Source organism: Gobius niger (assembly GCF_951799975.1).
Source record: "Gobius niger genome assembly, chromosome: 6".
NCBI lineage: Eukaryota > Metazoa > Chordata > Actinopteri > Gobiiformes > Gobiidae > Gobius > Gobius niger.
The window spans coordinates 16,336,454-16,364,144 of NC_136857.1; the positions used below are offsets into that span (position 1 = coordinate 16,336,454).

A 27,691-nucleotide genomic window follows, 5' to 3' on the forward strand; every position below is an offset into this window, starting at 1 on the left:
AGACAGAAAATAAACCATGTGTCAACCACAAGGCCCTGCTTACGAATGTGAAAAAACTACAGACAGAACAGCACGGGTGCATTTTGGGATTTGGAGTTAGTTTTGACGGAGCGCAGCACTAAACCCCTAACTCAGCAAATGAGAAACGCCTTCAACTCCCATAATGCCCCGGTGCAGCTACTGCTAACTGTGCACACACCTGATTGTCAATAGAGAGGCAATGTCTGCTGTTAGCATAGCAGAAAGACGCTCAAATATGGATAATGAAGATAAAACTGCCTGTGTGTCCAGCAGGTAAGATGTTTGGAAATGTCCGATTGATTCTACGACTGTTTAAGCCTCAAACAACAGAAGTGGTGAAGGCTCGAGCATCTTTACGGAAGCACAACATGTCACAAAGTGTGCCTTCATGTACTCTGCCTAAATAAGTACACCTGGCAACTTATTCTTTGAATATTTGTTACAACGTGGGCATTTTTTTTATTTTTTTTTATTTTTTATGGTTGTCTGTTACTCTGTTATTACGATCGTTATAACCACATTAGTACCACGAGGCGCTCTCCTACATCGAAAGTAAAGATAGCAAGTGGCTATTTTGCAGTGAAACTCATACTTATTTTCAAAGTTCAGGCCTTCCTACCAACCTTGGAGTATTTTGCCTCGCATTGTTGGCCATATAAAGTCAAAGCAGCTGATATTAGCTGAGGACAAACGCATGGCATGGTCCGAGCTCAGCTGTGGTATCATGATTTTCTTCCATGTGTTACATAATAAAGGGTTTATTGACATGACATTTATTAAGACAGTTAAGACTGAGCCAGTCTATAATCCATAATGCCTTTTTCCTCACATTCATAGCTGCCATAATGGAGCAAACTAACCTTTACCAAGCCACAAGAGGGTGTTGCTGTATCAGTGACACTCAGCTGTGACTGTCAGCTGTGAGCACCCATGTGATATCCCCATGGATGTGTGAGCATTGCAGGCTATAAGTGGTGCTGGTTTGCAGACAGTGATTCCAACTCTTAATACATTTTAACTTATTCATCCCACAGCACATTTTAGCACTTTCACTTTATAATAGTCTGTGATTATTTTCTCCAAGCATATTTGTAACACAATGTTGTCCCAGTTTCAATAATAGGTTAAAAAAGATTGGAATTTGGGTCCCCTTGAAATGTGTATCATACCTTGACCTGTCACTGACAGTGGGAACCTTATATACACACACAAAAAGACACATTACATTTTTCTCTCAGTGTCAGACATGAAACCAGAATTTACTTTTACTTTTTTAGGTCAATTAGAATTTTGCTAAATGCCTGAAGAATGAGAGATAGATTTTTTTAGAAACGTTTTTGTTGCTTTTAACTAAACCAAAAGGTTACAAACATTTCATTAATATTTGGTAAAATTGCCTTTAAACTGTATAACTTGGGCAAACATTTTGGATTTCATTCCACAAGCTTCTCACAATAGTTGGTAGGAATTTGGGTCCATTCCTCCAAACAGAACTGGTGTAACTGAGCCACATTTGGAGCCACCTCGCGTGCACATGCCTTTTCAGCTCTGCCCATACATTTTCAACTGGACTTCGATCAGGACTTTGTGATGGCTACTTGAAAACATTTGTTTTCCTTAAAGGGATAACAAAGTAAATGTCATTTTATACTCACTACTGCCACCTCAGGTCTTACGTGTAACTGCAGCTTCTATATTAAGATTGTGCATGACAGTATTTCGGACCTGAATTAACAAGTACTTTTTGAGTGACAGTGCAGGATTTTAGAGGCAGATGTGATGAACAGGTCTGGGCTCATTCTACACCTTAGGACGTTGCTGTAACATGTGGGGTTAGGAAATTAAAATACATGATTTTAACATTTTTAAACTCTGTATAGTCCCTTTAAGCCACTTTGCAACCAGTTCGGCCATTTGCTTTGGGAATTGTCCATTTGGAAGACCCATCTGCACCCAAGCATTAACTTCCATTATGAACCAAACAGAGCCTTTTCTGTTTGGTTCATAATGGCTGATGTCTTGAGATGTTGCTCCAATATTTCCACATATTGTTCTTTCTTCATGGTGTTATCTATTTTGTGAAGTGCACCAGTCCCTGCCGCAGCAAAACAACCCCACAGCATGATGCTGCCACCCAATCGTGTATGTAAACTTCAGACTTTGTAAAAAGTAACAAAAACATTTCTAAAAAAAAAATACTTCTCTCATTGGTCTTGTATTTAGCAAATATAAATATTTTTTTAAAATTGTAATTGACCTAAAACCTAAAAGTTAATTCTGATATCATGTCAGACAGTGAGTAAAAAATGCATATGTGTCTTTTAAAAAGTGTATGTAAACATCTGGTTCCCACTGTATTACCTTAAGTAGTGTTGTTATACAAAGTTCTTCTTGGTGTTTTAGCAAAATAAAAGTGGATATTTATTTTTACTAATTTCCTAATACTTTTTCTGTTTGGTTCATAATAATTGAATTTGAACATGGCTGGCATTTGTTTAAGCGACTTGTCAAGCAGTATGTTTGACATCGCACCCGCTCCTGGCTTCTTATTTCTGTAGTGGATTTCTTGCTATGCAGCTGTCTTCTGCACTTAAAGAGACAGAACAAAAACTAGTACCTTCAACCAGCAGTTTATTTTTAAAGGTTGTATCAAAACAACCACTACTTTTGGTGCTTTGGTGTTTGTTTTGCTGCAAAGGAAAACAATGATCCTGTGTTGTGAAGTGGTGGAATAATGATTTGTTTTGTCTGTTGCGGTGGTGACCTAGGAGGCGTGCCCTGGTGTGTGTGTGTGTGTGTGTGTGTGTGTGTGTGTGTGTGTGTGTGTGTGTGTGTGCGTGTGCGTGTGTGTGTGTGCGTGTGCGTGTGTGCATGTGTGTGTTTTTGCTAGTTGATGTCTCAGCAGTCCTGTGTACCTTGCCTAGGGCTGTTCAGGCTGTCAGCTGATCAAGCACTGGAGCAGTGTTGGGTTTCATCATGCTGCTTATTCCCTGCTCTTCACGGCGGCTCGGTTAGGGACGCTGTTTCTCCCCGTGTTTGTGGTGGGTGTGTTCACTGTGACGTCTCTAAAGTCTGTTGCAAAGAGGAACAGTGAATCCCTGCAGAGCAATAGTCAAATAATCTCCTCTTTGCCTTTCTCTTTCAACAAGCACTAATTTCACTCTGTCTTGAAGGCAAATGCAAAGTTTATTCAGCCACAATGGAGCAGTGTACATTTGTACCTGCCCAAGCCTTGATAAATAAATAAATAAATAAAGTTTAAATCATCATTGTGCAGATCACGGTGGATAATTTATTTTTTACTATACTCTTTTTAGCATTTGTGTTGAGTTATGTTGGTGAGATATTAGTCGACAAATCCTTATAGTAGTGGACCCTGACTGTAGTAGTTGTATCCAGTAGAAGTATAACCAGGGGACATTTTTTGAAATACTTCAATGCAAGTATTTTAGTAAACGTCATTTGTAGTAGTAGTTGTTGGAGTTTTAGTAACATCGCTACTTTCGAATAACTCTGATACAAGCTTTCCCTGTTTTCTTCCTGTAGCTCTTCCGTTACCTCCTGTGACATATTGCGACACTCAGCCGTCAGAGACAGATGACCCCAGCCCCTGGCATGTGCATGTCGTATGTGTGTGTTTATGAATGTGTTTGGGCCAGGAGTGGGAAGGTCTACTCTAACCTGCTGCTATTAATACCAGCTAATGAACATAATCTGCAGGCTAAGGCGATCCTCTTACATTTGTTGGCTTGACGACTGAAGGGGAGGAGTAAAGAACGCGGAGAGTGAAGGAAAGAGGAGGGAAAAGCTGTGCCCTTAGTTAGACTGAGTGTACAAGTCGCCGTGCTAAGCCGAGCTGCCTTCTTCTCCTCCCAGTCTGCCTCTTTCCACACTGCTCTGCTCAATGGAAAAGAAAACAAAACTGATGTTCAAAGTTTCGTTTCTCACCCATGCCGACCCCTCTTTACACTGTCCATAGTGTGTCTAGATATCTGTGGATGTGTTGCTCCAAAGGGCATTGCTGCTAAATCATTTACAACCGTACACTCCATTATATTTTTCTTATTGGGGGATATATAAGATTACAATACAACTTGCAAGTGCACGTTCTTTTTCTTCAGTCATGAACTCTCTACCAGCGTACTCCGGCGCTAGAATATCCGGCTGCTGGACACTAAGATCTGATGGCAGGTAAGTGCTCTTTTTTGTATTTATTTATTTTTACCTGGGCGCACTGTCTTATGTTGTGCTTGTGAAATTGTTCTACGGTTGGAAGGTAGACTGTCTGTCTGTACAATGTACTCCTGGATGTAGTTTGTCACTAGGGAACCACTGTCTGCGTCTTTGTGGAACTTGTTACTCAACAGCAGACACCAACCATAGTGGTATCTGCACTGTCACGGTGCTTTACGGAACTAGTTATAGCACGTTTTCTGATTCTTGTGTTCTCCTAAGATGACACTTTGATATCCAAGAGCTACTGCCTTTTTAAAGTATGTTCCACTGGGACGTCCATCGTTACCATTGTGCTTTGGACTAGACCGGTGTTGTCCAAAGCAAACAAACAAAAAACCTGTTGCATTATTGAAAACCTATAACCTACAACGTATTTACTCAGTGCATTTCCAGCTTGACAACTTTTCTTATAGAAAGTTTTCATCTTTCATCAGTGTTGCATCAACTTGTGCTACAGACAAGTGCATGATTCAACACTGTCAACTTAAGCTTATCTTTTATGGCTCACTGGGTTGGCTTTTACTGATAAGTCAGCTGCAGCCTGCTGTACCTCATACGTGTTTTCCCCAGCACTAGCCACCAACCAGGCTCTGGTGGTTCTCTGATAAGATAAAAAGCACATACTCTTTTTGTTTGCTTCAGTTTTGACCCTTCACCAGGGCAGGTTTATGGGTCTGTACATAAAGATGTGCAAGTCAAGGGGCATAGACAAAGAAGCAGTGTTTTACAGTAGATGCAATGGCCTCTGGATTTTTACAGTCGTCTTTGGGTGAAGTGTGGATTTCTCGCATGCTTCAGTAAGTTTTTTAATTTTTTTATTGCGAGCTTGCTTTTATCACAACCAAAGCCTTTTTTATGGCTTGATTTCATTCATGCCATATATTTTTCAAATGACGTAAACCTGGATGTACTGTATTTGCAAAAAGTTATTTAGACCGGTTTGTCAGTCTTTTTCCAATATTGGTGTGAACCACTTCTTTGGGGCGCTCTTGCTTGAATCTCTTTTGTAATGTCTTCAACCAATGTGTGTTAGTAGCAAAAGGTTGTTCAATATTGGATGTTGTAATAGAGGCCAGGCAGTTTTCAGAGTTGTGTGTTTTTGGTCTTTCTTTTATTGTCTGCCGTGTCACTCAACTTAAAACACATACATGAACCCAGCAGATGTCACTGCACTTTGGCACTTGTTGCCAATTGTTGATTATTGATTATTTTAGTATCACTTCTGACTTCACATTGATGAACTGCACAATATTATTCAACAAAACCTTTCTGTAGCTTTTGTGATGCTACTTGTAACACGCCCAAAGAAATTTGTTTATAAGCGTGATCTTTGTTAGTAAAAAACAGCACCAGAGCCACAATGACAGTGTGAATATTTAACATGGGCCCTTATGTTGTGGACATACTGCAGATAGAATCCGTCCTACTGGTTACATACAGAAGAAATCCAGCAAAGCTGATGTCAAAAGACCTCTGACATTAGCCCTATGTTTGTTGCAAATTAAAGAGGCAGGTGATTTGTTGTGGCACCTCGGCCATGGTCCAGGGCAGTTCTGGTTCTTTGAATGAAACCTCATTAAGTAAAGTGGTGTCTTGTGTTTTTCTGTGTCCACAGTGGAAGTGGCGAGGGATCTCTCGACAGACTGCTCCCCTCTGTGACCTCAGGGCTATCCCCCAGGAAAAGGACCACGAGCCAGTGCAAGTCTGAGCCACCACTGCTGCGCACCTCCAAAAGGACCATCTACACAGCAGGACGCCCGCCCTGGTACAATGAACATGGGGCACAGTCCAAAGAGGCCTTTGTCATCGGTAATATTGAATTAATATATATATAAGACAAAAATTATTTTGCAGCCTTATGCTTTCTATTGCCTCAGAGTAAGATGTCAGTGTTAAAAGGTATAAAGATATACTTTGCATAACGTCATGCACACTGTACATATATTGGCACTGTCACTGACTTTGTCACTGGCAGGTACAAACTAATGTTTCTCTGTTTCTGATTATTTGTTAAACATACTACACGGTCTTCTTTTTTTTTCCTCTGAGAAGTGTGTTACTTCTTAAAGGCTTGTTAGCCTCCAAACCAAACAGGTCTGTCTGTACCTACCTGCTCAGTGCTCATTTGTAAATAGATGCCTTGAGCATTTTTGGCTGCACTGAACACTGTTTTTCTCCATTTAATGTCCTAGTATGTTCTCATTAAGAAAAGGTCATTGGAGGTTGGCCTAATGCATTGTGTCTTTTTATCACCGTTTGTCTCAGGTTTGTGCGGTGGTAGTGCATCGGGAAAGACCACAGTTGCCAGGAAAATTATTGAAGCACTTGATGTTCCCTGGGTTGTATTACTTTCAATGGATTCATTTTACAAGGTTTGTGCATCAATACCATCATACACAAGTGAAGAAATGTAGTTTGTGTCCACTTGACCCTGACAATCTGTTTATGCTGCACTAGAGTCCAGCAGAATTTGCATTAATTATATAATCATCAGTAAGTTTACAAATCACATTTTCCACTGTTGTGAGACCCTTCATCCATATTACTTCACAAGTAGTGGTAGTATTTGATTTGAAAGTAGTAAAATCAAATACCAAACTATAGATGCAGAGAGTTTATAGCCATATCATTTGTTTTGCCAAGTCTTAATAAAGAAAGACCAAATATGCAACACACGTCACAGAAAGACATGATTTTCTTTGGAACGACAGTCACAAAAATAATATTAATACTGTGTATGTAATTACATAATGTGAGGTACAGAGGGTCACCCCTGTTGCCCATTTTACACGCACCCATATTTATGTTATGTAATCCTGTCACCGTCTGACAGCAGTGGCGCAGAAAGAGGGGGCGGGCTTTCTCAGTGACCGATGATATTTCCACCTTTAGCAAGTGGCACTTCAAACGACACTCTACAGCCAGGCATTTCCTACAGAGCCACGTCTATGCAACCATTTTTTAGCTTTCCTTTCAACCAACATCTTAAACTTTATTTTCACTTTGACATGGTGACATCAAAAAAGCAATTTTAGGTATGTTTTTACTGTTGACTTGAGTTGGGGCCAATGCTGTTTTTAAACTGAGAAATACCCGCGTGAGGTTTTAATGGTTAGCCTTCCGAGTGCCCCTCCCCACACACACACACACACACACACACACACACACACACACACACACACACACACACACACACACACACACACACACATACACACACACACACACACACACACACGAGCGGCGCCAGACGTCACAAGGGTGTAAGATGTTTCTTAAATGTTATTTTCCACAATTGAACTGACCATGTTGTGCACACAGAGCCACCTTAACCAATGGGCTAGCAGGGGCTGGAGCACAGGGGCCTATCATATTTAAGGGCCTATCACGGGGGTCGGCAACCGCGGCTCCGGAGCTGCGTGCAGCTATTTAGCCTCCTTGTTGTGGCTCTTTGTTCCACTGGAGCAGCAACGAGTATATCTACAATGAGAACAGGTTCTGATGAGTAATCCATCAGAACCTTGTGACTCCTTCATTAACGACGCCTCTTATTGATGCCGCTTTGCGCTGCAGCCTCTTTATACTATAAACCTGCAGGCGCGGAGCTGCTGCAGATACACGCACCACTTCATCCCAAACGTCTGCGCTGTTTTAGGATCCGCCCTCGCTACACGTTGTAAAGAACCCGTCTGAATCTGTCCTCTTTATATACGTGCAGCTGCTACGTTATTAAGAACCAAAACAAAGCGCACGTGCTGAAACATGTGCTTTTGCGCGCTTGCTCGTATCATTCAGAAACTACGACGCTGAAGAACAAGAATATCCTTCGACCCTCGTTCATAAAAATAGAGTGTCTGCCACTGAAATAGCATTCTACATTATCTTTATAAAAATGATTTGAGGAAGTTTATGTCAAAATAGGTTAATTTACTTTCTTTTCTGTTTGAATAAAAAAAGAAGCACATATTACAATTTATAGCCTATTTTTTAATGAATTGATAAGCAAAACGATAAAGAACCAAGAGAAAAAAAAAATCTACAAATAAGCAAATAAAACATAATTAATCATTTTAATCGGGGTGGGGCCTACAATTCTGATTAAGCCCCGGGGCCTATGGGTGCATTAAGGTGGGCCTGTGTGTACATAGTATAGCATAATGAATATAAACCATGTACAAATAAAGACAATATTAAAAAGTCTGTTCTAAATAAATGCTGGACATACTGTTTGTTTTATATGATTTATTTTACAGCTTTTTGGTAAAATTACATGGTGTAAATAACTTTAATGATGGAAGGGGCCCTTAAAGGGATATTTCAGGATTTTTGACATAGGGCCTAATGTCCTAGTTATCCAGAGTGTTTTCCAGAGATTTTTTTGTTTTGTTTTAATTTCATGCAGTCTATTTTGAAGAGTTTAGCGGGAACTAGTAGCCTGCATTAAAAACCTCTTCAAAATCATCGAGTAGTCCTCCAAACGTTGCCATATCTGATTTGTTGAAAGCTCCTTTGTTAATTCTACGTATAGTAATGCCGGCCGCAGGTAAACAAACTACTGTAGATCCGGTAATGTAGCAGATCACTCCGCTGCTGCGTAGCTTATAACCAGGAAGCTGAAGGAAGCTGCTCAAATATACGTTTTTTTTAAGGCAAAATTGTTATATTTCAAAAAATGTTCAGTCAACACAGACATTTATATCAGTAGTCTGGTGTTATAAGTGATTTGGGTCAGACTGTTTTTAATGCAGGCTACTAGTTACCATAGACATGCACAAGCCCAACACGAGCCTAGAACCACTAAACTTTCAATATAAGAATTTAAAAAATATAAATATATCTCCAGAAATCAACAACACTCTAGGAAATGAGGCCCTATGTCAAAAATCTGGAAACATCCCATTAAATGTTTTATCTGTTAATTTGAAAATCTGAATTTGCCAATGATGTTTTCTTGTAATTGTCATGTTTGCAGGTTTTATCCAAAGAAGAACAGAATCTCGCCGCCAGCAACGACTACAACTTTGACCACCCGGATGCCTTTGACTTTTCTCTGCTCACACACACGCTGCGCAAGCTCAAGAAGGGAAAGAGTGTGAAGATTCCCGTGTATGACTTCAACACACACGGGAGGCAAAAGGACTGGGTAAGGAGGACTGCTCAACAAGTGCGGTTGAGGCTGCTGAAATGTAATCTGACTTTATTGTTTTAAGAGCATTTTAATCTCACTCTCTCGGAGTTTAGAGGCACTCTGCTGCAAATCTCCCTCTCTCAGTGGCAGCCTTTTAACATGTGAAAACATATACTGTAAACAACCACACATGGGCGGTCATTTATCAAGACAGGTTCTGATGTGTATTACAGTATCAAGGCCCCAAATCTGTGAATGAGAGAATGCTGCGTGAGTAAAAAACGCACAAATGACTCGGCTGCTAATCTACTTTGGCATGTGCTACTTGTTTTGTACATGTACTCATGCTCACGCTGGGAAAATGACCCCCCTGGAACAATGGAACAATATGTATAGATAAAAAGGCAGTCTTTTGCATTCTAGTCATCGCGACAACAAACAATCTTACGAAAACACTGACAACTTAATATAACTTATAAAGTATTTTCTCACAACAAATGAAATGATGTTTTGTGTAGTTTGTGACATAATTCTGTGACATTTTTACAAAGATTAAAGCAGGACTAAGTAGCTCATGCCCCTAGAGGCCATAAGCGCCACTGCAGGTGTCGTAGCATGTTAACGATTTTTTACTCGTTAATTGTCCGTGAGAGTAAATACTACGCTGACAGAAAAGACAAAGGGAGAGAGGGATAGTGTACATCCAATATGGAGATAATTTTTTTTTACTCAAACTTGGCTGTTAGCTTCTTCTTCGTGATTCCATTAGTGTGTATTTCGCCTCTGACCCAGTGCAGGGAAAGTTGCAAGTGTGGTTTTCTGGCCAGAGACACCAGGGGGAGATGAAAGACCCCCCAATCATCCCATTAGCACTTGTTTAACCCCCAGAGGGACTACGGAAAGGTATTAAGGTAATGAAGTTACTTAGTACTGCTTTAATATGACCTACAGCTGTAGTTCTCAAAGTGTGGGCTTCTTCAGGTGGTGCTCAGGCTCATCTGCACATTTAGTCCATGGGCCAGACCAAATATCGGTACCAAAAAGGTGGCAAAGGCTATCGTTGATTTTTAAGTAGGTCCATGTCTGAGGTTTATATTTTTGTATGATAGCCTTTTCAGAGTTACAGCTTTATCATAGTTTTCAGCTGTTGAAGTGAACCACCCCCATGTCAAAAAAGTCGCTTTTGACACTGGTCCATATTTTGGTTGAGGCCATTTACAGCCCATTAGATAATGATTTACACCATTGCATTTGGTATCATTGTAAAGAAGACATTTTCATGTTTCATTTGAGCCCAAATGTACTACTCTGTGACTATTACCATGGTAACCAAAGCTCCTCAAACTCAAACCTGAGTACATTTTTTCACCATTTTCACAAAAACGGTTTTACTATGTTTAACGCTGTTTCTTCAAAGAACATCACAGAGACAAATGTTTGATACTGGGAAACTCTCTAGACTCTGAGGATTCAGGAAATGTAAAACATGTCAGTACTTTCTCAACTTAAGGCCTCACAGTGAGCCACGAAGTAAAAGAATGTCCACCTCACATGAGCCTCTACCATTGAAATAAGCCTATATCTGCCATTCTAAGGTTGGAACAGCTGTTAAGAGTTTCTGTCCAGGACAGGCCAATGCAACTTGAAATTACATTTGTGGAGAAGAACAGTTCTGTATTTTTAGCAAAAAGTTGTTTATCTATTTTATACATTATAGATATTTATCATATACTATGCCATACACACAATGCCATTCTGTTTCTTTCACTACTATGCGTAGTCCTGTACATTTGTCTAAAATGTCTCAATAATCCAAGATAATTCCAAAAGTTTGTCTTTGTGGACACCACATGGTTATGCCAAAAATACCATATTTTACACTAGATACAAACTTAGTTGTTAATGTATTTGCTGTAGAAAGTTTTTTTCTGAAGCTGAATTTGCCATAAACCACACATTTGAACAACACCCTTTTTTACTGATTAGCAAATTAATAAATAAAATAATAAATAAATAGTAAATAATTTTGTAAGGTCATTTCAGTAAAGTTGTTTTATTTAATTACAAATTAATCAAATATAGTAGAATGGTGAGGTTGTGAGGTGTTATAGATTATAACCAGGACATGAAGAGTCAACACAAAACTACAGCTTAGCCTCATCCAGAACTAAATCACAGAGGCAGTCGACTAAGCAAAACCGTCCATATTTTTATTTGATTAAACAATTTCTCCAGCTTTTCTGAAGTTATTTTAAGTTCTTTGTACATGAATTGTTTTTTTTTTGTGTGTGTATGTGCTGTATTAACGTATTTGACTTTGTTTATTTATTTTATGGTGTGTAATTTATTTATTTTCTTCCCAGGCATATTGAGTCTATGCTGTATAAATGACTAAACACAAGTTTACTTATTACTTATTAGTTTAATGGACAGAACTTAAAGACACAGCCAGGAATCAGAGGGTGTCCGGTTTTGGAACCCCAGGATCTCAGGTGTTGTTCTGTTGGCTTCATCAAATCAGGACCTTCAGCTGCCCTGGGTAGAGTTGTAGAGTTGTGCCCATGTCCTGCAACCGACTGTGAAGCGGGATGAGTATCAGCACTTCCAAATCCGAGGCCATGGGTGGCTTCCCCTCTACAGGTCGGTGGAGAGTCCTTGCCTCAAGTGGAGGAGTTCAAGTATCTCAGGGTCGTGTTTATGAGTGAGGGACGGATGGAGCGTGAGATCGACAGATCAGTGCGACATCGGCAGTGATCGGTGTATCGGACTGTTGTGGTGAAGAGGGAGCTGATTTGCTGATTGATCTATGTTCTGCCCACCTATGGTCATAAGATCTGAGTAATGACCGAAAGGACAAGATTGCAGATGCAGGCAGCCGAAAGGAGTTTTCTCAGTCACCTAATAGGAGCTCGGAATAGAGCCGCTGCTTCTTCCTATCGGGGGGAGCCATCTCAGGTGGCTCGGGGACACACTGTCTCTATGTGGCCTGGGAAGCTTCGGGATCGCTTCACAAAAGCTGGAGGAAGTGGGGAGGGATGTCTGGAAATCTCTGCTTTGCTGCTGCCTCCATGACCTGACCATGGGTTAATTATCTTACCACCAAGTGTGGACTGAATGAATTCCTTTGGGCGACTTGTCTCATGTGAAGAGTACTCCTTATACTCATATTCTATCCTTTCTGCCCTCACTTATGAACTAGATCTGAAGATATTTGAACTTGACCACTTAAAGCATGCCTCCTCTAAAACCCCAGACCTCAGACTTGCCGATGCCAATCGGTACAGTAATACAGTAAATCCTTGGTGCCGTGTACAAAGTTCAAGACTGAAGCGACAATTGTGGTGTTCTACGGCACATGCCACACTCCACTGTGCAGCAAGGCTGTAACCACTGGGGACAGGAGGAAATATATGGCCTTCAGGCCACCCTTGTGAGGTCTGTTTCTGATGTTTTAGTCAGGCACACTCAGCAGAGGTCAGTTCATGTTCATTCTGTTGGGCTATGGCAGCACTTGTGTCATCCTGCTTTCAAAACGTAGCAGATAACAAACCGGTTGATGATTGTGGAGGTTTAAATGTAGAGTTCTTCATGCTCTTCAGAATATGCTGGGAACAAATCCTTTGGCGATAGCACTTATTGAGTTGTCTCCTGGACTGTGCCACCTCTGCAGGGCTCAGCATCACCTCAGGCTGACGATAGTTATATCGAGCCCAGTCAAATGCAACTAGAAAACTGTCTCTCGGAAGCTCAGCAGGCTCCACCTCTGAAACCATTCCTGTTTGGGATTATCTCTTATTGCCTCTTGTGCACATTTTATCTCAACAACAGCATCTTTTATATTAATGGAAGAAACCAAAGCACCCAAAGAAAATCTGTCCTGACACAGACAGGATGTAAACTCCACACAAAAACACCTAAATTGAACTTCATGCTGAGAGGCAAGAGAACGCTAAGCACTGAGACTAACCACTGAGGGCATGCAATCTCTCCTGCGCATTCAACACTTTTTGGGCCACCTGGCGCAAGGACAGTGCTGCTCCAAACAAGACAAGACCCACATTCCTTTTCCTTGTTTACATCGTGCTGCCTCATGTTGTTCCTTTAGTGTTATGGGCTTCTACAAGCTCTATCAGGTCAAACTATAAACTTGAGTTAACCACTGTCCGTGTCTGAGAGAAAAAGATGTGAAGCCAGTCCTGTTGTGGTTCCAGGTTGTACTCAGCCGTAGTTCACCCCCACTCTTACACCACTTTTCTCCCTCGACCCTTCACGGTCGCGGAGTCTGGTTGGAAGAAAATATAACATTGCCATTGGCCATGGGTCGCCATTGTCAACTGTTGCAGGAAAAGCTTGGTTCTTGGATAACCAACTGTCTAACCAACTACAGTTCGTGTCTCTGGGAGACAGCTCTCCCAGATCTCCTACAGCTGCAGGAGTTATGCAGGACAATTTCTTACAATTTTCACAACTTCTTGGACATAAAGAGGTATTCCCTTCACCCTTTTCTATCAGCATAATGTTTTTTGTAAAGGGGGTTCAAGAGTGACTGAATGTCTAGCTGTCTCCTCACAGCAAGAAGTTCCATGTGGGACCTTTCTGCATAGAATTTGCATGTTCTTCTTTTTGTTTCATGTCCCCTGAGTCAATTTTCTGTAGAATCCAGTTCTAGTACGGTAGAACACCTTGGTACTTCTAACCTAGCTTTTGGCTCAAAATCTAGTGATAGTTTTTCCTTTTGTCTTTGTCCCCAGGGCCATTCGACGGCACAACTCTCTAGAAGCAAAAGACAATGGTGTCTGCAATGTTATATTGCTAGAAACTTTATTTATTTACCAATTACCAATGTAAAATTATGTGGTTTCAGTAGTGAATGAGTGAAAGTGAATGAGACTGTCAATGAGTGTTTATACAGTGCATAGGCTACATAATATGTTTTTTTTTTTACAATTTAGGACACAGTTTATATAATACAGAATAATTGTAATTTTTATAAATGTAATTTCAAGTTGCTTTGGCCTTTCCTGGACAGAAAGTCTCACCAGCTGTTCCAACCTTAGAATGGCAGATATAGGCATATTTCAATGGGAGAGGCTCATGTGAGGTGGACATTCTTTTACTTCGTGGCTCACTGTGAGGCCTTAAGTTGAAAAAGTGCTGACATTTTATACATTTCCTGAATCCTCAGAGTCTAGAGAGTTGCCCAGTATCAAACATTTGTCTCTGTGATGTTCTTTGAAGAAACAGCGTTAAACATAGTAAAACTGTTTTTGTGAAAATGGTGAAAAAATGTACTCAGGTTTGAGTTTGAGGAGCTATGGTTACCATGGTAATAGTCACAGAGTAGTACATTTGGGCTCAAGTGAAACATGAAAATGTCTTCTTTACAATGATACCAAATGCAATGGTGTAAATCAGTATCTAATGGGCTGGAAATGGCCTCAACCAAAATATGGACCAGTGTCAAAAGCGACTTTTTTGACATGGGGGTGGTTCACTTCAACAGCTGAAAACTATGATAAAGCTGTAACTCTGAAAAGGCTATCATACAAAAATATAAACCTCAGACATGGACCTACTTAAAAATCAACGATAGCCTTTGCCACCTTTTCGGTACCGATTTGCCAGATTTTGGGGTTTGGCCCATGGACTAATTTAGAGATTATTTCATTTATGCATCAGAAGAGCTACTTTTCCGGTTCAGACATGATTTAGCCATGACTTAGATTGTACTTGTTGTGAAACGTGCAGGGACCTCTGACCGAGAGTAAATGTTAATGCACTGTACGTAAACACCATTGTAACACCGTGTAATTTGTGTTGACAACAGAAAACTGTATATGGAGCCAGTGTTATCATCTTCGAGGGGATTATGGCCTTTACAGATAAAGAGCTCCTGCAGGTAAGGTTAATGGCTAAGAGAAACCTGTGATCTTTGACATTTTTAAATGTTTGCGACTGGAAGAACAGTAACCAGCCCTGACGTCAAGAACTAAAGCACGTGAACCACAAACATGTGAAAATGTATTGTTTGTTTGCACAGTGAATAAGAGACGAAATTCATTCACTCTTGTTGAACTAAAATACTTAAACTTTTCTTTTCATAATCTGGTCAATGAACATTTTTTAAGACCTTTAAAACAATTTCGTCTATAGCTTTTGGACATGAAGATCTTCGTGGACACAGACTCGGACATCCGGCTGGTGCGGCGCCTCAGGAGGGACATCACAGAAAGAGGCCGAGATATCGAGGGAGTTATTAAACAGTACAACAAGTTTGTGAAGCCGGCCTTTGAACAGTACATCGAACCGACCATGAGGCTGGCTGACATCGTGGTCCCTCGAGGTGCGCTTTACTTTAGTTTCATACCTGTTTTCAGTTATTTAATCAGAAGATGTTTTGACCATTTACTGAAAACAGTTCTTGATTTTGTGATATTTCAAATGTATAACCTGACCTGAAAACTCATGACAGTAGCTTGTTCAGTAAAATAAGGTGTGCTGAAATTCAAACTCAAATAGAACAAAGGAACTAATATAGAATGAATAGTGTTGTTTTAATGAAAGTAAAAATACTTGGGTGTGTGCGTGTGTTCTTGTGTGTTTAAGAACTTATGAATGTCGACCCAAAGCATACAAGACCTATTATTAACCCTTCACAAGCAAATTATTATGTAGCAGCCTGCAATATTCACTTGATACAGAGACGAAAGTTCACAGTCATTAAGCCTAAGTACTAATTTATGAATACTTAACAAGTGTACTTGGTTTAAAATCTGAAACACTTCTAACTGTTTACTGTCTGTTTTAACAGGTGGTGGCAATATGGTGGCAATTGATTTAATTGTGCAGCATGTTCATAGTCAGCTTGAAGAGGTAAGAACCGCACGTGCACACAACAGGTTAATTATCGATATTTACAGGCGTCTGAGCAACACCACTCTGTACCTTACACTGTTTTTACTCATAACTGGGCCAGACATCAATTATTCCGAGAGTTTATTATTGACAGGATTCTAGTCCTTTGTACAACAGAGTATTATATGCTCTAATACGCCCTCTAGTGGACATCAAAAACATGTCATGCTGTACTGAAAATGACAGAAAAGCTGTTCTGTTATTCATTGTTTTTGATTTGTTCCTTCACCAAAATTAAACAAGTTTGAATTTTTACTTATAATAATGAATATGATCCTACGAAGTAATAGTCTAGCCCTGTATACTCCAGCAATCCTCAAAGTCCAGAGTGTTGCGGCCTCCCCGTAGATATAAACATACCACGGCCCCCAGCTATTAGAATTCACTCCATTCAAAACAATGTGTAATGTTTTCAGACCTAAATGTAGATAAATAACTGTAGACTCAATATTTTAAAGTAGTATTTCACACAAATGCATAATTTCAAAATCCATACATAAGTGTTCTATGTGTAGACAGCCTTTGGGGTTCCCCTGTAGTGCCTCTGAGGACCCCCAGAGGGCCTCAAACCCCACTGTGGGAACCAGGTGGATTATTCTATTCTGGAAACGCTAATCCAGTCCATCTGCGGAGAATATCTTTATTTCGTAGTTTAGTCTGACGCAAAGTCATGTACACGTACACACCGATCGCTTATAAATGCTGTCTCACTGTCTGTCACTCTCCCTCACCCACTGCCCACCCACGGCCCACAGCGTGAGCTCAGCGTCAGGTAGAGTGGCCTTTATCCTCTCTGTTGTTCTCTGTTCACCATCTGAACCGCTCACTCTCCTTTCCAATCTCTTCCTGGCCTTGGGCAAAACTAAGTCTGGAACAAAACAAAAAAATCAGAAATGCTGACTCTCTCTCTGTCTGGTTCTTTGGTTTATTACATTATTTACTATCGAGAGTGGGGCACATTGAGTATGACCAGAAATGTGTTGTAGATCCCAAGTCTGGAGTACAATTTTGTGCAAATGTGTAATCAAATCAAACTGTACACAAAGTGCAAACTATTTGGGTTTATCTTCAAACTCTTATGAAACAAATGGCTGGAATTAGGAAATTTCATCAGCATCCTTTGAAAACAATAAAACATCTGTCTCCATGGGTTCTTTCAACTCTTTAAACCTGCAAATCCTGTCATTTAGAGATCTCTACAAACATGTATTGACATGGATGGGATGTATTGCTCTTGGACCTGTTTAAAATGTGAACTGTGAGATACTTTTCCATAATTGTGCAGTCCGACTTCAAAACAATCAAACTGCAGTCAGAATTCACCGCACAGCTCTCCCTCCCTGAGTATGTAGAATGATCAGTCACTCTTCCTACGTCTCAAAATACACCGATTGACTGACCTCTTCCGCTTACATTAAACCAGAGGAAGCCATAGTTGACTATTGCATATCTCAGCCACAGAGAAAGTTTCCAATATGCTACGACAAAAGATTTTCCATTGAATGTTGGCCACAGTATGTCAGACAGAGAGAGAGGAAGTGTGCTGGGTGTCTGTCTTTAGATACAGGATGTGAGCTCAAATACCGGCTTTTTACACACAGTGAAAGAGTGACAGCCACGTTCACAATCCTGCACCGCCCACGCATTCACACGGCACACTCACTGATCAATTACTATGTGCATCTATTGACAGCTGAGCTACAAACATGGCTTATGGTGCATGCTTGCATTCTCAACCTTACTTCTATTTGCAATTATAAAAAGCTGCTTAAAACTTTACAATATGTTTGCCATTTATCATCACAATTAAAAAGGATTTCCTGGCTGTCACATTTTCACTGTGTCGGATAATTCCTTCATCCCAATGTTCATTTCCCATCTCTTTTCTGTTCTCCTCTGTCATGTCACTTGTGTTATTTGTGTCGTCGATGCACTCTCCCATAGAGGAAACTTCGCTGGGATATGTGAGCTGATTTGATATGGTTTTCTTTTCTTTGCATCTGGCTGATGGGTATCTCAGTGACATGCCGTGTGGATATGTGAATTTTTAAAACTTTTTAACGTAACCAACGAACGTCAGGCCTCTGAGAAGCGCTCAGGAAAGACTGTTGCATTTGATGTTTGAAGGACGAGCATGTGTTTGTTTTACACGGCACCCAAAACTACTACAGAGGGTATGCACATGTGTTCTTTTCATTCTAAACAGAGCCCTCAGTATTCCGTGGGGTCAAATCAATTAAAAATGCAGACTTGCCTGTCATTTGGCTTTGTTGCTATTCTGTTGCCATGATGGAATGCTAATATGATAATGTAGATTCAGTACATTTACAATCATTTGTTAAATATGAATCACTCAATTGAAATGAAGTCTCCAGTGTTATGTCTTTTTCAGACATTAAGTATGTGCACCGAATCTACATTATGTCAATCTTCTACACCAGCAAAGTCACATTGTCCTCGAACTGCAATCAATCAATCACATTTTATATTTAAAGCTCCTTAACAACCGTCACAGCTGATTAAATTACTGGACAAAGCATATCAGTTCATTTCACAAGTGTCACAAATCTGAAATGGCAGCAGCAGTTAGCCTCTCTGTGTGGAGTTTGCATGTTCTCCCCGTGTCTGCCTCCAAGGTACTCCAGTTTCCCCTACCGCTAAAAACATGCACAATAGGTTTATCCTTCAGCCGGGTGATTCTGAGCATCAGCCTGGGTCCCCGGGTGCTGCACTGCGCTCGCCCACTGCTTCTTTAAGGTTGCCCCTGTGGCGTTGAAAGAGGGGTCAAATGCAGAGGACACACTCGACCTTTACCGTAAATGTTCTCACCGCCTCCAGTAAGATCTGCTGGAGGTTCAAAGGTCACGCTGCAAACAGTGGACCTGCTTTTCCCTGTGGCACATCCTAAACTCTGGAGCACTTTGCCCCCCTCTGTCATGTGCCATCACAGACCTGCCTCTGTTCAAACACTCACTTGTTTAAAGGGCCTTTGACGCATAGTTTTGTGGCACTTTGCTGTGAATATGATAATGTTATTTTATTTGTATATTATTATCTTTTGGTAATCCTACTTTTATTGGTCAACTTTGGTTGTTGTTAAATGCTTTAAATTACATTTGTAACATATTTTCATTGAAGCAGCCTACTATTTGCTCACTGAAATACTCAACACAGTTACGTTGTGTTGGCTCTTGCAAGATCACTCTGCTGTTTCAAATATTACTTTATGAAGTACTAATGTGTATTTCTGCACGAGTTTCCTCACACCTGTCTCTGTATTTGTTTGTGCAATTGACCTTTGGGCACATTTGTTCATAGAGTGCTGTAAAAATGAATGCTATTTACCTTTCTCACTATTATTGGATATTCATAGTCTTTTGTCTCTCTCACCCCATCTGTCCCGCTGTTGCTGTGGTTACAGGGCGGCACTAGCTTCTGCGCACCAAGCCCAGCCCCTCCCCCAGACCCTCAGCGTGCTGGAGAGTACCCCTCAAGTCAGGGGCATGCACACTATCATCAGGTAATAAGGATGTTAAAACACTGAACCGGGCGACAGAAACACCCATTAGGCCTGACACTGCACAGTCACGTCTTTTTCTGTCTGGATTAAGTAGCTGCTTTAGGAGTGGTCCAGTGCTGAGTTTTAGTACTGAATCACCAGATCTGTCCTTGGGCCACTTTTGTACTGTACTGTTGTATCACGGTCATTCCGTCTCATTAGACATCAAGTCACACTAGTCCACATGCATTACTCACATGATGATCTGATACAATTATTGCCATATTCAGTACTAGTCAGTAATATATGTATTTTTATATTTGACATTTTGAGTTGTAGCGTTTGAATCAGACAGGTCATCTAATGGTTATGGTACATTTAGGAACAAGGAGACCAGTCGTGATGAGTTCATCTTCTACTCCAAGAGACTGATGCGGCTGCTGATAGAGCGGGCGCTGTCCTTCCTCCCCTCGCAGGTGTGTACATCAGTTTGGTGTGTAATAAGTGTATATCCTGCATAATAACAAAAATAATGAACTATTTGTAATTCCAGGGATGACTTTCAAACAGTTAATTAATATAAATGACTATTTGTGCTTATTTTATTTGCAAACTACAGTGTTAGAAGTATGAAATGAAGTAGTGGCAAAATATAATAGTTTTCAGTTTGCCGCTCTTGTAATGGCCGGATAGAAAAGACTTGTGGGACACAAATCAAAATGTAACTGCACAGATGTGGAATATTTCAATCTTATGGTTCGCGGTCGGTTTGTCTTAATGTAAAAATTGGCATTGTTGTGTGGAAACTTGTCAAACTACTGCAGTGGAAAGTTCAAACCGCATCACCTGAGACATGAAGCAATACATTTTTATCATCTGGAGAGATTGTTCGCTCTTCTCTCAAAGAGCCTACAAGGCAATCATTGATAACAACAACGTGTGCACATCAGCATAAGGCGACGCTAATGCAATATGGCTAATATGCCCTTCAGGTTCACATAGTCCAGACGCCGCAGGGAGAAGATTATGAAGGCCGATCGTTCACTGGGAAAAGGGTAAAAAAACATATTTTTTCTCTTCATACTCTAACCTGTGTGTGTTTTTAATTATATTCAAATCTGACATAATTAACCTTTGTTTAACTTGTTTTGCAACAGATCACAGGGGTGTCCATTCTGCGGGCCGGGGAGACCATGGAGCCAGCACTAAGGGCTGTTTGTAAAGATGTTCGCATCGGCAAAATCCTCATTCAGACCAACCAGGACACGGGAGAGCCAGAGGTAGGAATTTAGCAAACGCAAAGTTTAATCTTGAAGGCCTTTTTTTTGCTTCTGAATGCAAGATTTGGGAGACTCAAAATTGTATTTTGAAGACATATCATTAATATAAAAATATATATAACAAATGACCATTCATTTTGAGTAGTGCATAAACTAGGCTGTTAATATTTTGTTAAAGTTGTATTTTAAATTATTGTCAATTATCAGTCAACGTATAACAGTATCTGTTTTTTAATTTACCGAAACTGAATTACTAAAGAGCAAAAATAAGTTGCTTGTCACATCATTTTGCAAATTCATGTCAGATTTGACATGGTGGACCATAATACTACAATTAAATCTGTTGTGTATATATATATATATATGTTATATATATATATATGTTATATATGTTATATATGTTATATATGTTATATATAACAAAATATATTAAATTAAACATAGTCGAGAAGTTAAACTTTAACTTCTATAAGATGAATGTATTTTGTACATGGTCCCAGTCAAATAAACTGAACTAAACTAGTCACATTGTTCTTTCTTAGACTCTTCTGATGCTACAGGTCAAATGTATGTTACTTTTGTTTTTAGCCACATCCTGTCCTGATTTATGTTAACCTCAGTGTAACGGTTTCAGCTGCACTACCTGCGCCTCCCCAAAGACATCAGTGAGGACCATGTGATCCTGATGGACTGCACGGTGTCCACGGGAGCCGCCGCCATGATGGCAGTGCGAGTGCTTTTGGTGGGTCAAAGTCAATCTACACAGAAGCAGCGTGTTACTAATGGTCTCAAACTGTTGAAAAGGTTCAAACTACTTGAAAACATGGCTTTTGTTTACTTTGCCAACTTAAAGTTATATTGTGATTGAGAAAACTAAATAAATAAATTAGTTTCCAGTGTTTTCCAGTTCTGGTCAGATCAGTGTCCTGTAGTGTCTAATGTTTCCTTTTTGTGTTCAGGACCATGATGTTCAAGAGGATAAAATCCTGCTGGTGTCTTTGCTGATGGCCGAGATGGGAGTGCACTCCGTGGCCTACGCTTTTCCACAGGTCAAGATTATCACAACAGCTGTGGACAAGAAAGTCAATGACCTGTTCCACATTATACCGGGCATAGGTGAGTCACAGGCTAATGTGCCAATCACAGGTGGGAAGATTATTACTCAAGCAGTTTATTTAATTCATTGTTGGTTGAATTATTATTGGTTGGTAGTAATAGCAGTAACCTTGAAGATAAAGGAGACTTGATCATAGTGGTAGTGTGTATTCACTTGTATTTGCTGGAGTCTTTTTTTTTTTCGTTATTTTGGCCGTTTGTACTGATAGATGCCAGATAATCTGTAGAGATAATGGTGGTGCTGGTTATGGTAGTATTCTGATCCAAACCCTGTCTTTTGATGCTTTACAGGAAACTTTGGGGACCGTTACTTCGGCACAGATGCACCTCCAGACTGGAGTGACGAGGAGATGGACGAGCCCAGTTACTGAACAAAACTCAGACTTTTACTGAAACTTGACGGAAAAGAAAAGGACATTTCATTATGATACAAAATGTGCCCTTATAAGGTTGCTGCTTTGATTGTAACGGTGAATGTGCATTTCATTAATTTAAATATAATATATTCTCTTTTACAGTATGTGGATGTACAGATGTTTTATTTCTAAGTTTATACATGTACAGTATGATGTTCTGTTTTGCCTTTGAAACGGTGACAGTTTTTGTTTTTGAATTTGCCAATGTTTTATAGACCTATCTTGCCTTAAACCATGTACTGTGGATGACGATGCTGAATGTAAATGTCCACACAGCGCTAGTGAAAAAGAACGATTATTTTGTACTTTTTTTTTTTTTTTTTTTGCACCTGCCTCTAAACTTTCATAAAATCTGTTTCTTTTGCTCAACTTCCATTGCCACAAGCCTTTTCTGAAGGACCAATCAATCGGAAAATGCGTAGGCGTATTTGCTTTTGTTGACTGTCTGTTCCTCCTCTGTGGATGCTGACCTCACTGTAGCATTCTTTCATTATCCAGTTTAAGTATGCACTTAGTATGCAGCGCGAGTGACATTTGCATATTTTTACTATGGATAGACCTGGGCACATGACCAGTCGGCAGGCAAATTTGCTGCTGGGAAAATGGGTCAACTACATTTAACAAACAAAGGAGCGATTATTTAACTACTGTCTTGACATTTGGCTCTGTATGTTTAACTTGAATGCTTATTTGCAGCACAATATACATGCGAAAGTTAACGGTTCCACCCATATTAAGAATTTTCTATTCACTCCAGTCACATCATTTGTGTGTGTGTGTGTGTGTGTGTGTGTATTTGACAAACAGAAACGTCAAATGGTTTTAAAATCTGATTGTTGTTTTTTTCTATAAGAATTGCTCATAATCTGCAATGCACTGTTACATAAAAATGTTGTTAAGCAAAAGTCTTGATTTCCCCCCCCCCCCCACTAATTAAATTGAAGTAAAAGTGACAGAGCTCCATCAAAAAGTGAAAATGTACTTGAGAGAAGGATTCTGTACTGCAGTTCAATCATCACTGCTGCTGTTGCATCTACAGATTTTGTTTTGTAGACAAGAAATGAATAAAGAAATTAAAGTGCAATATTGGGACTGTCCATGTTTAATGTCAACACAACCTGTATCCGGTGGTGCCCATAAATCTTCAGTAATTATCCCAGTGTAATGACTCCTCCTGTGAAGTTTGATAGATTCATTACAATACAATAACAGGTATTGCTTTGAAGAGAAAGTAGAGCTACTCCTATAAACATTTACCAATATCACCTTAAATAAATTACACAATCACTTTCACTTGTGCTTTTCAATCTTATCTACAGGGAGTTTAAGATTCTTTTTTTTTTTTTTTACAAACAGCATTGTCTTACACTTTCTGACATTGTTCAATTCAAAATCAATGACAGTGAGCAATAGTCACAGTGGTCCTGTCGAACAGAGTTGTCAGTGGAAACTTTACCCTGTGCATCGACAAACAGGAAGGCAGAGTGAGAAAGGCAGCACTGTGCATCCCTATTGGCAGCACAGTGCACAATGAAGCTGCTCGAGGTTTGAAGCCGGGAGTGTCTTTCTTACCAGGTCACATCACCAGGCTGGATCCAGATGAAGACATTTGGAGACACTGGTACGTTTGTCCACATGGGTAAGGTTCACTTTCTGACTCACTTTTACACTATTTTGTCTTTTGTTTTTTAGCTGGCCCCAGTAGAATGTTATTTTTTACCAATACTTAACATACTATTTACTATTATTTATTTATTTTTAAACACTTATTATTTAGAGACATGTGGCTGTGTGATATACATTAGATGTAATTGTACATTAAACATACTTCATGTCTGTTGGTAATTTAGATGCATCCGACACTTTAGAATCCAGAATAGTGCACATTTTCAGACTATATGAAAGGAACTATATGAAAAACTAAAGCAGCTGTTTCTTGTTTTTGTTCCAATGTTTCTAAGAAGTTTAGGGATAGTTAAAGCACACTCACAAAAAATGGTTAATACTTACAGAGAAGATACAGTCGGTGAATTTGACCTGTTTATGGAAATAAAATTCTTCCAAAAGTTTTTCCCAACTCTGCAGTAGAAGTAGACATAAATGTGCAGTGCGGGGGGAGTAAATACATGTATTTAGGATACGTGTTTAATTCTCAGTAACTGTATTCTGGTAAAGTTAGGTGTTTAAAATACAGTTACTTTCCAAATATCAAGGGAATACATCCCAGTACTCAATCATTACATTCTAGCTCCATATTGCACATTATTAAAAAAAGGACTTTTAATGTTGACCTGTTTTTCCTCCTAGAATAAAAAAAAGATTTAAAACGCCTTATGTCACAGTTCAGAAAAAACACAGCACACGTGTCACATGAAGCTGTATCTGCTGCTTCTGTGCATTTGCCAAGAGAGTTTTTGAGCTTCTAATAAATGGTAATTCAGTTTAGTAGTCCTCATTTTTGTAATTAACACCATATTTATATATAAATATAATGACAATCAATGTGAAAGTATTCTAAAAGTATTAAAAGTATTCAGACTATAGACAAAGTAAATAAATATATTGAAAATAAAATACATTTTAAGGCAAGTATTCAGTATCCAGTAACTAAATACAATTTGAAAGTATTCTCCCCAACACTGAATGTGTGGCCCTTGCAGGTTGCATTGCTTTCACTGCTTATCCCAAACCAGCGCGATGGTTTCTGGAGTCTGTGCTCGCCTCTCCGTGTTTTCAGCCTCGCCATCTTCTGTTTTTTGACGGCTGTTCTGGCACCAATTGGACTTGTGTTTTGGGTGCAAATCCTGCTGTTGGGCGAACCCCTGACCAATTAGGTGCACACCGGGGCCGCTGCAGTTTCCAATTTGGGTCAGGCGGCTGGTCAACAACAGGTCACTGACCCTGTATCCAGCAAAAGAGCCCCAAACCATCACGCTTTCCCCTCACTGTATGCCTCAATATGGCATTAAACTGCATCATTTAAATAAAAGGAAATGGAACTATTATTATTGTCATCATCATCATCAATATTATTATTATTATTATTATTATTATTATTATTATTATAAATCCTACACCTGCGCTCCCAAACTTTTCAGATTGCTGCGACCCTCAAATTACAGATGAACACCTGGATGCCCCACAGTAAAAAGTAATTACTGCTTACACTTTTTTCAAATTATATCTTGAACTAACCTCTAACTCAGTGCCCCACGATCTACCAGGGTGTCCCAACACTCACTTTGGGCTCCTCCAAACCGTGTTCAATGAGGGCCGCATACTGAAGTGTATATGGTGTCGTGCTTTATTTACTCTTGGAACCTTAAAACCAACTGTTTCCCTCAATAAAAAGTTAGTTTTTGAGGTTTGTGTAGAATTAGAGGCTTGTCTTGAAAAATACCATCTCTCATGATGTGTGGCAATTCAACAAGAAGCCTGAGGCCCCCTAAGATGAGTCCTCGGGGCCGCACTTTGGGCACGGGCACCCCTGTGCTACAGTATTCTCATGAGTTCCACTGCTATCCCTACTATCTCTGTTCCTATTCCACTGTGGCTACTTTTTACTTCTAAATCCAAGCCTTCAACCCACTCTTATATCTAAATATGTGCAAAAGAAAGGGTTTTATTAGCAGGACTTGAGGAGGGGCGGTGGTTGCAGGCTAAACACATTTAAATTATTCAGTGTTTCTTGACAAGAGGCTCTACAGTGAAGTATTAAAGCTTTTATAGAACACGTGCGTATGTATTGGTGTCTGTACTCTACTCTATCGATAGATTTACAGCGGCGGTGTAAGATCATAAAGTCGACAGTGATTCAGCTGTTTGCATGGATGTTCGGTACATTACTTCTGCTGAAATGGAAGCTATTAATGTGGTCATTCTTATTTTCTATAGTGCACATTAAAATGCCAACAAAGATGTCCGAGTATTAATAAATAAGTATAACACAAAACTATAGCCCAATATCATAAACACTATTTTGTTGAAATGTTGATTGAAGCCATACTTGCCTTTGTAAATAATAAATTCACTATGATGACTAGTTTATTCAGCACAAAATTTGTTTTTATCTTGGCTGTGGATCTTTGTATTTGTTCAGTTTTGGCCGTTAGTTCTCTCTAATCTTGGTCTTTTTCACAAATACAGTGATAACAAAAGCTTCAGAGAAATCAACAGGACTTAATATTTGTATAGGAGCCGTACTTTTTGTCAGTTTTTGGTTCATGATGTCGATATGGTCTGACATGATGACTTATATACTTGCATGTAACCAATTCTACATCTTTCCCCAAGCCTCGTGGTCCCTTACAATGTGAAGCATATGAAAACAACCCATTTGCTCATTGTTTCTGCAGGCTTTTTTGTGTGCGTGTGTGATCGAAGAGCCTTGAGCCTGGGACATCTAGACGTCCATGCACCTGAGTGGCTCTTCCAGGACTGTCCAACCTGAGAATGGTGATTTTGGGCTCAATCTCAGGTTCGTCAGCCCAGGAAATGCACACTCACCTCTGCGACGCCCTTAGAGGAGAAGAAAAGATGTCACACAAGAACGCATTTGTTGAGAGTTGTCTATTGTTGTCCAGATATAGCCCTAAACTGGAAGAGAGGAACCACCATTGTCTCGTCCTCAGTTTTGGATTCACCACTAGAGGGAGCAATGCGCACAGATATGACGCTGCAAACTCGGCTTTCAGAAGTGATGGAAGTGAATTTTAAAGGTTTTCATTTATTTTTATTTTTATTTTTTCAAAAAAAGCTTGAAAGTTCTCTATTAATCTGTCGCTAATTCATTTACATATAATGGCCATCCTTGAAAACGTGTATTCAGAATTGTGGGACAAAAAAAAAAAAATTGAGAGGGAAACATTTAAAGGAATGCATTTTGTTCGTGGCAATTTTGTTTCAGTTATTGTGTTGGGAAAATGTAAAAGTGCAAATTAAAATTGCCAATGTTAATCAGTGCGTTGTTGACTTTTTTATTTATTTTTTCCTACCTCCACCGTACAAATCTATCTCGGCCTTGTATTACAGCGCTCTCTCACACTCACACACACACGGCGTTCACACAAGAGAGGACAAA

The 27,691-nt window shown here is 39.7% G+C and overlaps 1 protein-coding gene across 5 annotated transcripts; it reads left to right on the forward strand.

The window, feature by feature from the left end:
* Window positions 1-169: 169 nt before the first annotated feature.
* On the forward strand, window positions 170-23,387 carry uckl1b (uridine-cytidine kinase 1-like 1b). 5 transcript variants are annotated; one of them, XM_079558515.1, is made up of 15 exons: window positions 170-294; window positions 5,873-6,066; window positions 6,523-6,629; window positions 9,230-9,400; window positions 15,213-15,284; window positions 15,539-15,728; window positions 16,197-16,258; window positions 17,056-17,072; window positions 19,722-19,820; window positions 20,182-20,275; window positions 20,792-20,854; window positions 20,957-21,079; window positions 21,714-21,821; window positions 22,039-22,195; window positions 22,487-23,387. In XM_079558515.1, exons 1-15 carry the CDS (start codon window positions 221-223, stop codon window positions 22,564-22,566), a joined length of 1,611 nt encoding a protein of 536 aa, XP_079414641.1. In that variant the 5' UTR covers window positions 170-220; the 3' UTR covers window positions 22,567-23,387. The 5 variants fall into 5 exon arrangements, with proteins under 5 accessions (XP_079414641.1, XP_079414640.1, XP_079414642.1 ...); XM_079558514.1 differs by lacking the exon at window positions 17,056-17,072 and adding an exon at window positions 18,245-18,264; XM_079558516.1 differs by lacking the exons at window positions 170-294; window positions 17,056-17,072 and adding exons at window positions 3,497-4,212; window positions 18,245-18,264.
* The last annotated feature ends 4,304 nt before the right edge of the window (window positions 23,388-27,691 follow it).